The sequence below is a fragment of the Lytechinus variegatus genome, chromosome 6 (genome assembly GCF_018143015.1).
Source record: "Lytechinus variegatus isolate NC3 chromosome 6, Lvar_3.0, whole genome shotgun sequence".
Classification (NCBI taxonomy): domain Eukaryota; kingdom Metazoa; phylum Echinodermata; class Echinoidea; order Temnopleuroida; family Toxopneustidae; genus Lytechinus; species Lytechinus variegatus.
This window is the reverse complement of record NC_054745.1, coordinates 37,102,023-37,114,869: the sequence shown is the minus strand read 5'-3', so window position 1 is coordinate 37,114,869 and position 12,847 is coordinate 37,102,023. Positions and strand designations below refer to the sequence as shown.

General features: G+C 35.4%; 1 protein-coding gene across 1 annotated transcript; it reads right to left on the bottom strand.

Annotated features, from left to right (window-relative positions):
• Positions 1-9,021: 9,021 nt before the first annotated feature.
• Positions 9,022-9,414, bottom strand: LOC121417789. Its single transcript, XM_041611526.1, has one exon. The coding sequence runs from the start codon at positions 9,412-9,414 to the stop codon at positions 9,022-9,024; it is 393 nt and encodes a 130-aa protein (XP_041467460.1).
• Between the last annotated feature and the right edge of the window lie 3,433 nt (positions 9,415-12,847).

The following is a 12,847-nucleotide window of genomic DNA, read 5'->3' as shown; positions in this document are numbered from 1 at the left end:
TATCTCGTTAGTAATGATGATTTGCATAATATTACTTCGTTCATATATCGCGATTTCTGCGGTTTAGTGCTCATTTTTGTAAAAATTAGTTTTCCCTATTCATATTGTACATAATAGAGTATTTTTTTCTCTTTAAACCTCTTTCGAGGGACTTTATTTACATGTCTATAATACAATTTACAAATCACAAATTATATACAGTAATCAAATTAATCAATCAATAAATGAGTTCCAGCAATATGTCAATTTCCTTTGTATTCTTATTTTTGGTAACATATTTTGAACTTAAATACCATCTTAGTTTCATTTTCAAAGTCATCCATAATCTATTTACGTTAACAAAGTAATAGCCTTTTTTCATACTCGTTTCAATATAATTTCTGTAAATGGTGTATTGAGTAAAATTCAAAATGATATTAATTAACCAGTATTTCGGTTCCTGTATATTCCAACCTAAAATCACTATGTTTTCATTAACACAGATCTGTACTTTAGAAACAGAAAGAATTGTATCTTCTACCATTTTCCATAGAGGTTTTATATTCTCACATTTTATCAACATATGCATAATTGTTCCCTTAAGTAAACAGAGATTACATTTATCATCATTTTTTAAACTCCATTTAAATAAATTTGATTGGGACGGAAGTATTTTATGCAGAAGCTTAAAATTAAATTCTCTAACCTTGTTATCTTTTATTTGTCTAAGTTTAAAATACAGGACTTTGTCCCAATTAATTTCTATCTGAAGTCCTAAATAATTTTGCCAAAACATAAAGAAAGATGCTTCTGTTTTGTTATGTTCTAAATAATAATGATAATAATGTCTAGCTTTCAAGATATTTACATCAATTATATCACCATTTGATATTTCAATAAGGTTAGGTATAATCGTTATTTCCTTTTGTTGTGCATTTGATCTATTTACATAATAGAGTATACAATTGACTATGGCGGCCATTTTGAATATCAGGAAAATAAATATTTTGTCAAAAATTATTTTTTCAGAGTGTATTTTACTCCTGCCACACGCTTCCATGCATTTCATAGCCAATGTGCGGACAATTTTAGGATTTTTATGGGTAATTTGCATATTTTGGCGGCCATATTGGATTTTGCCAATTTGCGGAAAATGCTCAAGGTTACACGAGTGGCATCATCCAGATTCGTAATCAGCACCCTCGAATTGACAAGAAACCATCAAAAAATATTGTATATATAAAAAAACAAGGTTTGGTCAAGTTTCTATGGGGCCTATCCTGGACTAGTTTTGTTGACGATCAGCCATGCATTAAATCTATTGTTCACCATGCGAAAGCTTCTGTGGGAACCCGGTGAAAACACATTTATCTCATGAAATTATGGAAATAGAAGCCTTATTTTAAATGACCAGAACTTTTTTATTTCTTGACCATTTTCTGTAATTGAGGTACCAAATTAAAGAGCAGATATTGAACTTTTCAAAAATGTGGTTTTCTTTTTGAAACGCAGATACCCCCTCCAAATTAGTTTTTTGTATACTTTCTTCAAATTGTTTTTGCTCACTCATGCGTGAATAAAAAATAACCTAAGTAATATCAGATGAAAGAGGAGATTCTAAGCTTTAAATTGGTAGGTCATTTGTCTATTCTATTTATGATTAAGTTATGATAAATGATCGCTAAATCTCGGTTTCGTTTATTCTGGGACGCACTGTATATATATATATATATATATATATATATATATATACACTAATATTTCTAACACCTATTATCGCATTTTTTGACTCGTTAACTAATTTGTAATTACTACCACGACCGCAAATAATTTTACATGAAAATTAATTATACGACAAAGTCATCAACTATGTTAAAAAAGGCAGCCAAATTTACAAGATACTTCATTGGCACTATGTGATATAAATACAAATCATCTTTAACGTTGTCATGATTGTAGGGTTCGTAATAAACACAATTGTATGTGACATATTTTTTTTTTCTTTTTAATACTGCATGTGCATTTCTTTTTTATAATCAGCGCAATTATAAATAATCAACACTAAGTTTACAAAAGGCCTATATTATCATTATGTACAGTTAAGCTACGAATAGTCCGTGCATATACGCTATCGTACTGGGTCTTGGTGGCTTTCATTACATTGGTACTGTCCATTATTTTATGAACAATATGAGGAAATGCACCCCAAAGTTTATATCCCATAAGATTTGGGGTTTTGAATGCTATCCACTGAAAATCACTACATCTAATACAAAATATATAAATTCATCTGAAGAAGTACACACTTATATTCTTTAGAACCTATTGTTTGATTTTTGAATTGTAAGCAAAATGGTAAATATTACTCCACCCATGCAACCATTCTGCATGTTCTGGTATACCGCTCGTATAGTATAGTATTTATTTTCCGTGTAAAAAAACAGCAAAAAAAGCAAAACGGATGGATTGCCCATTTTCAGTTTAGTCGACATGACTATACTGTTCTTCCATGGGGTCCATATACAATACAAAGTAAAAAGAAAACACACATGAAAGAGCATGTATACGGTAGATCAAACAGAATAAGAAAAAATCATGAAATTAAATAGTTTGGCAAGAATTTACATTAAATATTTTATAAAATTAATGAATTGAATGAATAAGGCTGCTGTCAAGGGGTGTCTGGAAAACGAAGACCGAAGACCGAAGACCGGGGACACGTATCACACTCGTGTGAAAGCGTTTGTAGTTCACGCACGAAGCGTGTACAAAGCAGTGCAAAGTGTGTACAAAACACGTGCGCGGGTTAGAATGGACTTTGGACCTTGCCCCCTACACATGTTCTCCCATTGACATAACGCATGTCCCCGGTCTTCGATCTTCGTTTTCCAGACCTGTTGTTGGGTGTCTGGAAAACGAAGACAGAAGACCGGGGCCATCGCATCCGTCTAGCTAAAATAAACCATTATTATATTCAGATCAAATTCAGGAATATTCTGATATTGGATATGTAATGAATTATGATTGGTTGATAAGTTAATGATTAATTGTATGGATATCGTAATGTGAATGATAATTGATTGAGCAATATATCGCGCTCAGCTCAGCTGGCATTAAAATTTTATACCATTGACATAACGCATGTCCCCGGTCTTCGATCTTCGTTTTCCAGACCTGTTGTTGGGTGTCTGGAAAACGAAGACAGAAGACCGGGGCCATCGCATCCGTCTAGCTAAAATAAACCATTATTATATTCAGATCAAATTCAGGAATATTCTGATATTGGATATGTAATGAATTATGATTGGTTGATAAGTTAATGATTAATTGTATGGATATCGTAATGTGAATGATAATTGATTGGGCAATATATCGCGCTCAGCTCAGCTGGCATTAAAATTTTATACCATTGACATAACGCATGTCCCCGGTCTTCGATCTTCGTTTTCCAGACCTGTTGTTGGGTGTCTGGAAAACGAAGACAGAAGACCGGGGCCATCGCATCCGTCTAGCTAAAATAAACCATTATTATATTCAGATCAAATTCAGGAATATTCTGATATTGGATATGTAATGAATTATGATTGGTTAATGATTAATTGTATGGATATCGTAATGTGAATGATAATTGATTGGGCAATATATCGCGCTCAGCTCAGCTGGCATTAAAATTTTATACCATTGACATAACGCATGTCCCCGGTCTTCCATCTTCGTTTTCCAGACCTGTTGTTGGGTGTCTGGAAAACGAAGACAGAAGACCGGGGCCATCGCATCCGTCTAGCTAAAATAAACCATTATTATATTCAGATCAAATTCAGGAATATTCTGATATTGGATATGTAATGAATTATGATTGGTTAATGATTAATTGTATGGATATCGTAATGTGAATGATAATTGATTGAGCAATATATCGCGCTCAGCTCAGCTGGCATTAAAATTTTATACCATTGACATAACGCATGTCCCCGGTCTTCGATCTTCGTTTTCCAGACCTGTTGTTGGGTGTCTGGAAAACGAAGACAGAAGACTGGGGCCATCGCATCCGTCTAGCTAAAATAAACCATTATTATATTCAGATCAAATTCAGGAATATTCTGATATTGGATATGTAATGAATTATGATAAGTTAATGATTAATTGTATGGATATCGTAATGTGAATGATAATTGATTGAGCAATATATCGCGCTCAGCTCAGCTGGCATTAAAATTTTATACCATTGACATAACGCATGTCCCCGGTCTTCGATCTTCGTTTTCCAGACCTGTTGTTGGGTGTCTGGAAAACGAAGACAGAAGACCGGGGCCATCGCATCCGTCTAGCTAAAATAAACCATTATTATATTCAGATCAAATTCAGGAATATTCTGATATTGGATATGTAATGAATTATGATTGGTTGATAAGTAAATGATTAATTGTATGGATATCGTAATGTGAATGATAATTGATTGAGCAATATATCGCGCTCAGCTCAGCTGGCATTAAAATTTTACTACCATTGACATAACGCATGTCCCCGGTCTTCGATCTTCGTTTTCCAGACCTGTTGTTGGGTGTCTGGAAAACGAAGACAGAAGACCGGGGCCATCGCATCCGTCTAGCTAAAATAAACCATTATTATATTCAGATCAAATTCAGGAATATTCTGATATTGGATATGTAATGAATTATGATTGGTTGATAAGTAAATGATTAATTGTATGGATATCGTAATGTGAATGATAATTGATTGAGCAATATATCGCGCTCAGCTCAGCTGGCATTAAAATTTTATACCATTGACATAACGCATGTCCCCGGTCTTCGTTCTTCGTTTTCCAGACCTGTTGTTGGGTGTCTGGAAAACGAAGACAGAAGACCGGGGCCATCGCATCCGTGTAGCTAAAATAAACCATTATTATATTCAGATCAAATTCAGGAATATTCTGATATTGGATCAGTTATAATTGGCTGATAAGTTAATGATTAATTGTATGGATATCGTGATCATGGTGATGTGAATGATAATTGATTGAGCAATATATCGCGCTCAGCTGGCATTTGCAATTTTACTACCATTGACATAACACATGTCCCCGGTCTTCGATCTTCGTTTTCCAGACCTGTTGTTGGGTGTCTGGAAAACGAAGACAGAAGACCGGGGATCGCGTATAATTTTGTCTAGCTAAGATAGGCCTATAATATTCAGCACCAGTTCAAGAATATTTTGATCTTGGATACGTCATCTGCTATGATTGGCTGCGGATAAGTTATGGTTATTTGTGTGAATGGTTCTAGGAAAATTACCCCCGGACAATTACCCCCGGACAACTACCCCGCGGACAATTACCCCCGAGGACAATTACCCCCCGGACAACTACCCCCGGACAACTACCCCCTGGACAATCACCCTCGGACAATTCCCCCCGGACAACTACCCCCCGAACAACTACCCCCGGACAATAAGCCCCCGAGGACACTTACCCCCCTGACAATTATCCTCGAGGACAATTAGCCCCCGGACAAAAACCATCGAGGACAATTATCCCCCGGACAATTTCCCCCCATAAAGTCATCCCTTCTCTCCAGCATCAATGTTAGAAGCGGGACCCTTTTTAAGTTTTGGTCGGTGGCACAGGTTTTTCGAAATATTTTCTACATTATCTTACCTTGATAATTTTTATTTCTCTTTGATATTGCTCTTTTTCCTTTTCTCTCACTTTCTTCTTTCTTCGGTTTTTTTATTGTTTAGCGGCGCCTTCTGCATCATGAAAAATGGGGGGGGGGGTCTTGCACCCGAAATCTCCCGTTTGGCTATGCGTATATTCATCAGAAAATGTGTAAACTGGCCCTCATACTAAGTTTTCATAGATCAATTGAACACGATTAGTCATAATAATCACAAATGTTGAATATCTCCGATTCCAACTGATCTGATTTTTTAAATATTTATTTTGGGTTCAATTTCAGGAAAGAAATCAGGCAAATAGATAAAACGTAAAAAGACACCTTTATAGGTAAAAATATATTGAAAGTCGATAACGCATCTATCAACACTAACACTGTCAAGTAGGACTTATAATCCTGTTATTTTAAAACAATTCAACTAATAAGAAGCTAAAAATTATGAAACGATTGGTGCACATTCCAGCAAGCTCAAAAACTTTATGCAAAGATAATACAAACAAGAACACCTTGTAATTTTACCATTTAGGCCCTAAATGGTAAAATTACAAGGTGTTTTTTGTGTTTTACTCTTGGATGAAAGCAACATTAAAGAAGGAAATTAAGTACAAAAATTACTAAATTGTAAACAATTGTAAAGAATATGACATAATCAAAAACAGTGTGTTTTCTAAACAAATTGGCAATCATGATAGTAAACCATTCGTTTAAGATGCATTTTAAGGACGGTACGTAAGAATATATATAGAAGTAGACCTATGCAAATCAAATAATGCGACTGAGCAGCGTGAGCTGAAAATATTAATATTTAGACCTACATAGCACTTTCAAGAAAAAATCAATTTGTAAATTGAAAAAATAATGAAAGCTCGATATCCGAGATAAAATATGTTTTGTATATTAACTTCAAATCTTGATATTTTAAGCTCCATATATGCGAGTGCGAAGCGCTAGCTGAAAATTTTTAGAATTGCATGTATATATTTTAACCTGAAAATTGACTATTCTGGGCAATGTTTGTGAACCTGAACAAGATGCGTATGTAACTAGATAATTACTGCAAGCGCAAAGCGCGAGCAGAAATTGTTATTAACTGTCCTAGCATTATCGAAAAGGGACCTGTTAAGGACTGTTTATAGGTACCCACGAAGACGGTATATATTTCAATAAAGCATTTTTTTTAACATTCCGACCTAAAAGAATGGTAATTACTTTTTTGTATCAATAAAAGGGATAGGTATGTAACGAAACAATGGATGCGAGCGCGAAGCGCGAGAGGAAAAAAAGAGATTTCAGACCTAAAAGCGGGACACTATTCATATTTTGTAAATAATAAATAAGATATAGTTAATTGGGTATCATTACTAATGCGATCGTGAGGCGCGAGCAGACAATTATTGATATTATGATGTGAAACTGGATAATTCAAATAGATTTTAAATAAAGAACATGCAGGCTATCGCGCATGTTTTAGATTTAGACCTAGAATCTGGGCTTTCTGAATACATTCTTTAATGAAACATTATAGACAATAGGAACTTGGCAAATCAAACAATGTGACCACGCAGCGTGAGCTTTAGAAAAAATGCTGATATGTAGACAATAAAACGGACATTTTACAGAGCACTTAAATTTGTGAATGAAAAAAATATTGAAAGCTCGATGTCCGAGCTAATTATGTTTTGTATAATAAATTCAAAACTTGCTCCATATCAGCCTACATGTATTGAGCAAGATACGAATCTCATCGAAAAGGCAATTCTGGCGCGAAGCAAAAGCAAAGATTTTTTTTATAGTAACATGGAAGATTTTTTTTGGGAAGTCTTCCCCTCACATTATTTCATTCACTCGTCTTCCTCCTCTTATTTTCCACTTATCTTTTCTTCTTCTTTTCCTTTTATCTTTTCTTCTTTCTCTCCCTTTTTTTTGCTCTGCCAATTTTTTTTCACAGCAAATCTCAGGGGGGGGGGAGCCCCCCGCCCTGACACAGCCACTAGCTGTTGTGTTCTTAATTTCTTTCTTTTCCCCCTTGTTTTTCTGTTTTCTATTCAGATTTCATGTTAGCATTTTCACATCCCGTTTATTTTGACCTCTTTTCCATCCCTTTCCCGCCTAAAATTTCCATTTCACTTTGCCATCTCTTTATTTCTAACCCCTTTCTCACTTGTTTAATAGTAGGCCCTATTTCAGGATGATTAGATTTGTTCACTCTACGTCCTTTTCCTTTCTCCTCTTGTTTCTTTATTCTCTTTCTCTCTCTCATTGTTTGTCTCGCCCACAAGAGGTGAAGGCGAGACTAAAGGCCCGGTCCCACTGGGGGAAGTTGAATTACGCATGAATTGCGAATACAAATTTCGGTCATTCGTTGTCATCCGCATTAAATTTGGTAAAAAAAATTAAAATCCACTTTAAAATTGCGGATACATAAAAGATGTACAGCGAACAAATTACGATTAAAAGCGGAAATATCACGAATAAAAACGAATTACCTTGCGAATGCTATTTTACGAGGGATATTGCTTGTAAAATTGTGGAATGTATTGCAGACATTGCGAAAATGTAACGAAAGTAATGCGGAGGTATAACACATGTATTGCGGACAAAAATATGATGCTAAACGATTATGCGGAAGTATTACGTATGCATAGAGAATGCAATGCGCACGTGGTGCGGAAACAACGGTCGCATTGCGAATGTGATACATTTGAATCGAGACCATATAAAAGAAGAGCACTCTACTCTTCAGCGTCGTGCTTGAACCTCCACTGTGTCAACAAGGTTTTGGCCCCTTCGCCATTCTCCAGGAACTATTTGTCCATTCTTCAGCTGCCGGTCCACAAGCCTGTTCTGTAGGACTGGGTAGCGGGTGCACATTAGGTTGTAGAGCAGAATGCAAGTCTTCAGTATCAGCCTGACTGTGGCATGGTGCTGCATGGTGGTGAGAAGGACTTGGAATCTATTCGCCGTGATACCAAATGCGTTCTCGACGACTCTCCTGGCCTTCGACAGCCTGTAGTTATAGATACGCTCTTCCCTGGTCAGGGCCTTTGCACTGTATGGCTTCATTAGGTATGTTCTCAGAGAGAAAGCATCGTCGCCCACAATGAAGTATGGGACATCTTGGGTGTCATTGGGTAGGGATCTGGATTTGGCCAACCCATAATGTCGCCGTTCTCGAGACCTTGCTTCAGCTCACTTTGGTTGTATATTTGAGCATCTGATGCGGAACCGTTTCCTGCATGATACGTCAGCCCAAAGAACCTTGTAGCCAGAACTGACCAGGGCAACTAAAATGATACTGAAAAAGCCCTTGTAGTTGTAATATTCCAAGCCTGAGTTTGAGGGAGCATTGCATGCCACATGCTTGCCATCAATCGCGCCGAATGTGTGAGGAAAGTTCCACCTCTGCATCATTGGCAATTTCACGCCATTCTTCATCGTTGGTAGGGCAAGTCATCTGTTCATCAAGGTACTCTTCTGATATGGCTGTACATACTTCTCTGACAACTTTGCTGATTGTGTTGTGAGGGACCCTCCAACCGTACTGCATGTCCCTGTATTTTGAACCAGAGGCAAGATGGCGTAAGGTTATGGCCACTTTGAGTCCAGGCTCTAAGTTCGCTCTGAAGTTGGTCTGTGTCTTGAGCAGTCGAGGAGTGAGCCGGTTCACCAGTTCGTCAAACATGTCTGGGGGCATTCTCCTAAAGTTCTGGAAGGCACGTGGATCTTCGTTACGCAGCTCCACCATCAATCTATCGTACATGCCTAGATCTAGTCTTCTGCCAATCCAAGGTCTCACCCAGACAGCTCTTTGATTTCTCCTTCGCTTTCTTTTCCGTATTTGGATCAAACGTTGAACTTGGAAGAGAAGATTGTTATGTTGTTGGATGGCTGCAACTATCAAATGTCCGTGATGATCCATGGCAACATCCTATATTCTACACAACTGTTCTTAAAATGACGGTCAAATTTCATTTTCTGTTACATTTATATAGTAATCTGGGTTTACGATGAATGTTTGCTGTGTACTCGCAAATTGTTCGCGAAACAGTCGTAATACAAACGCACTATTCGTGACCAGTCTGTAAGCATTCTTTATAAATTATTATAGCTTGGTATAAAGTCGTATTAGGCACGCTATGCATTCGTTTCGCATTCTATCCTAGTCTGCTTCTTCTTTGGAAATCTTGTTCCCACGGTCAAAATAAGTCCCACCCACCCAAAATTTCAGAGAGCTTTCATTGGATAACTTCATCTGTCTATCAACCAAATTTTAGGACCCCTGAGGAGTATAGATAATCCCCTACTTTAACCACAGAGCCACGAGCAGGGTTATTATATAATACCCTGGCTCAGGCCATCAGAAAGTGTTTACATATGACATTCCACTAAGCAGCTGCATGTATGGCTCCATTGCCCAAACCAATACATATTGTGTATGCATGGTAGTGGATAGCTCTATTATGGTATTATCATTATCAAACACTTTTCATCATATCTAACTCATTCAATTCAATTCAATCTTTATTTCACAAATAGTATAAAAATACAAGGAAACATCAAATAATGCGATTAGATAATAAAAATAAATTCCGTGGCTTCCAATGAAGGTAATAAGAAATCTGTGAGGCTGGATCACCAAAACATAGTAAAAAACACAACATTAATACAAAACAAAATGTCATATCATTATAATAATTAGTGCAGGAAAAGGGAGGAAAAAACAACAACACATTACAAAGAACACGAGTTGAGGGGTCTATACAGTACAAGTATGCATCGATATCAACTGCGAGAATTAATCATCATTTCCTAGAAAATTTGTATACTGTTTTCTAAAGGGAGATAAAAATTGTGAATTAGTTATTATTTGGGGAATCTCATTCCATTGTTTGGGACCTACATAACCCAGCTTCGTGACTAGACCTGATAGACCATAAATGAAATTTATTGGAAGAACGGGCATTATGGTTATGAACTTGATTACTGTATTGAAAAAAAGATCTGAAAACTCTACATGGGTAGCAACCTCTGCTTGTACGTATACATAAATATTGTGAGTTCTATCTTATTAATATCATAAGGACAGTTTCTTATAAAGTTCAAGACCACCCCAGGAAAATGGGAAAATGCTGACTTGAATAAATACTGAAAAATCAAACTAGCATATAGTGCAAAAAATTTCATCAAAATCGAATGTAAAATAAGAAAGTTATGACATTTCAAAGTTTCGCTTATTTTTAACAAAATAGTTATATGAACGAGCCAGTTACATCCAAATGAGAGAGTCAATGATGTCACTCATTCGCTAAAATAAATAGTGAGTGGATGACGTCATAGTCTCCTCATTTGCATACCAGCTAGGATGTGCACATAATTAAAATTAAGCGAAACTTTTAAATGTCAAGACTCTCTTATTTTACATCCGATTTTGATGAAATTTTCAGTGTTATGCTTGTTGGATTTTTCTCTTTTTATTCAAATCAACCTTTTTGTTCGGGTGGACTTGTCCTTTAAAGGTCAAGTCCACCTCAGAAAAATGTTGATTTGGATCAATGGAGAAAAATCAGACAAGCACAATGTTGAAAATTATGATCAAAATCGGATGTAAAATAAGAAAGTTATGACATTTCAAAGTTTCGCTTATTTTTAACAAAATAGTTATATGAACGAGCCAGTTACATCCAAATGAGAGAGTCAATGATGTCACTCATTCGCTATTTCTTTTGTTTTTTATTGTTTGAATTATAGAATATTTCAATTTTTACGAATTTGACGATTATGACATCCTTGCCTGAAGCACAAAATGTTAAAATAATGGAATTCTACGTGTTCAGGGAGGAATGAAACTTCATTTCACATGAAAATGACAAGAAAATGAAAATATTTCGTATTTCATATAATAAAATACAAAAGAAATAGTGAGTGATGTCATCAGTTCCTCATTTTCATACCGACCGAGATGTGCATATAACTGTTTTGTGAAATGAAGCGAAACTTTAAAATGCCATAACTTTCTTATTTTACATCCAAGTTTGATGAAATTTTCAGTGTTATGCTTGTTGAAATTTTCTCATTTTGTTCAAATCAAGTTTTTCTTGTGGTGGACTTGTCCTTTAAATAAATGCGCGGATGGTGCTAGGTAATGGAAATTGGTAATTATTCTTAAGATTCTTTTGAATTTTGAATATTGAGTCCAAATTCATATGAGGTTACATTGGTATTGCAATATTTTAAATAAGAGCGAATCATGGAATGGTATAAAGTTATCAGATTTTTATGAAGCAAACTACGCTTAAGTTAGTAAATTAAACCAGTATTCCTTAAAACATGTATCATAATGGTACTTAAACTCGAAATATTATCCAACTCAAAAACACCATAGAGTTCAGAACTTGAATAATAGTTTACAAAATGAAAATCTTAAATTTCAAGATTGTAAGTTTGTAAACTGGCATACTTTAAATCAAACAGGATAGCTTTTATTATTTTGTTATTATTTATTATTATTTTGTTCCTGTTTGGAATTAACTTCTAACCACAGTTTGTTGATTGGACCTGGGACCTTGTATGTATATTCACTTCTCCATGCATGCTACTGTATTCAACCTGTTTTACTGTTATGTTTACAGCTCGGTTTGATATTAATTAGCCTTAATCAGCATCATTTAAGTTGTCATGCCCAGCAACATTCGTTCACCTTTGTATCGAAAGTGCTTTTATGCCAGCCATAATACCAGTGGTAAAGACGTACAGTTATGTATGTGACAAATCTGATACTTTCAATTCAAACCAATAAGTATGCTGAATGACAATGTTGGCATTTTTTTTATATAAACTTAAATCGGATTTATTTGATTTAAATAAGATTTTTTAAATTTTAATATGATTTTTTCTAACAGATTTTTTTTAAAACAAAGCGCAAACACCCAAAATTTAACCCTTTACACTGACATCAATTTTAAGATCATACATTTCACCACTAAGAATATTCTTAACTATATTTCATAATCAAATCCAGTCAAAATATAATTTACAGAAAATATTAAAGCCATGAATAGGCTGACATTTTCTGCTGTGTCTAAAGTGAATGTCGAGAGCTTCTACTGATTGGTTCAAAGGAACTGTCTTGGTACAGCTAATGCTGCAAAGTTGGTGTTCATTTTAAAACTCTGAACATTTAATGAGAATCAGTT

Coding starts and splice junctions, on each gene's coding strand:
- LOC121417789 (XM_041611526.1), bottom strand. CDS start 9,414: ATGTACGATAGATTGATGGTGGAGCTGCGTAACGAAGATCCACGTGCC.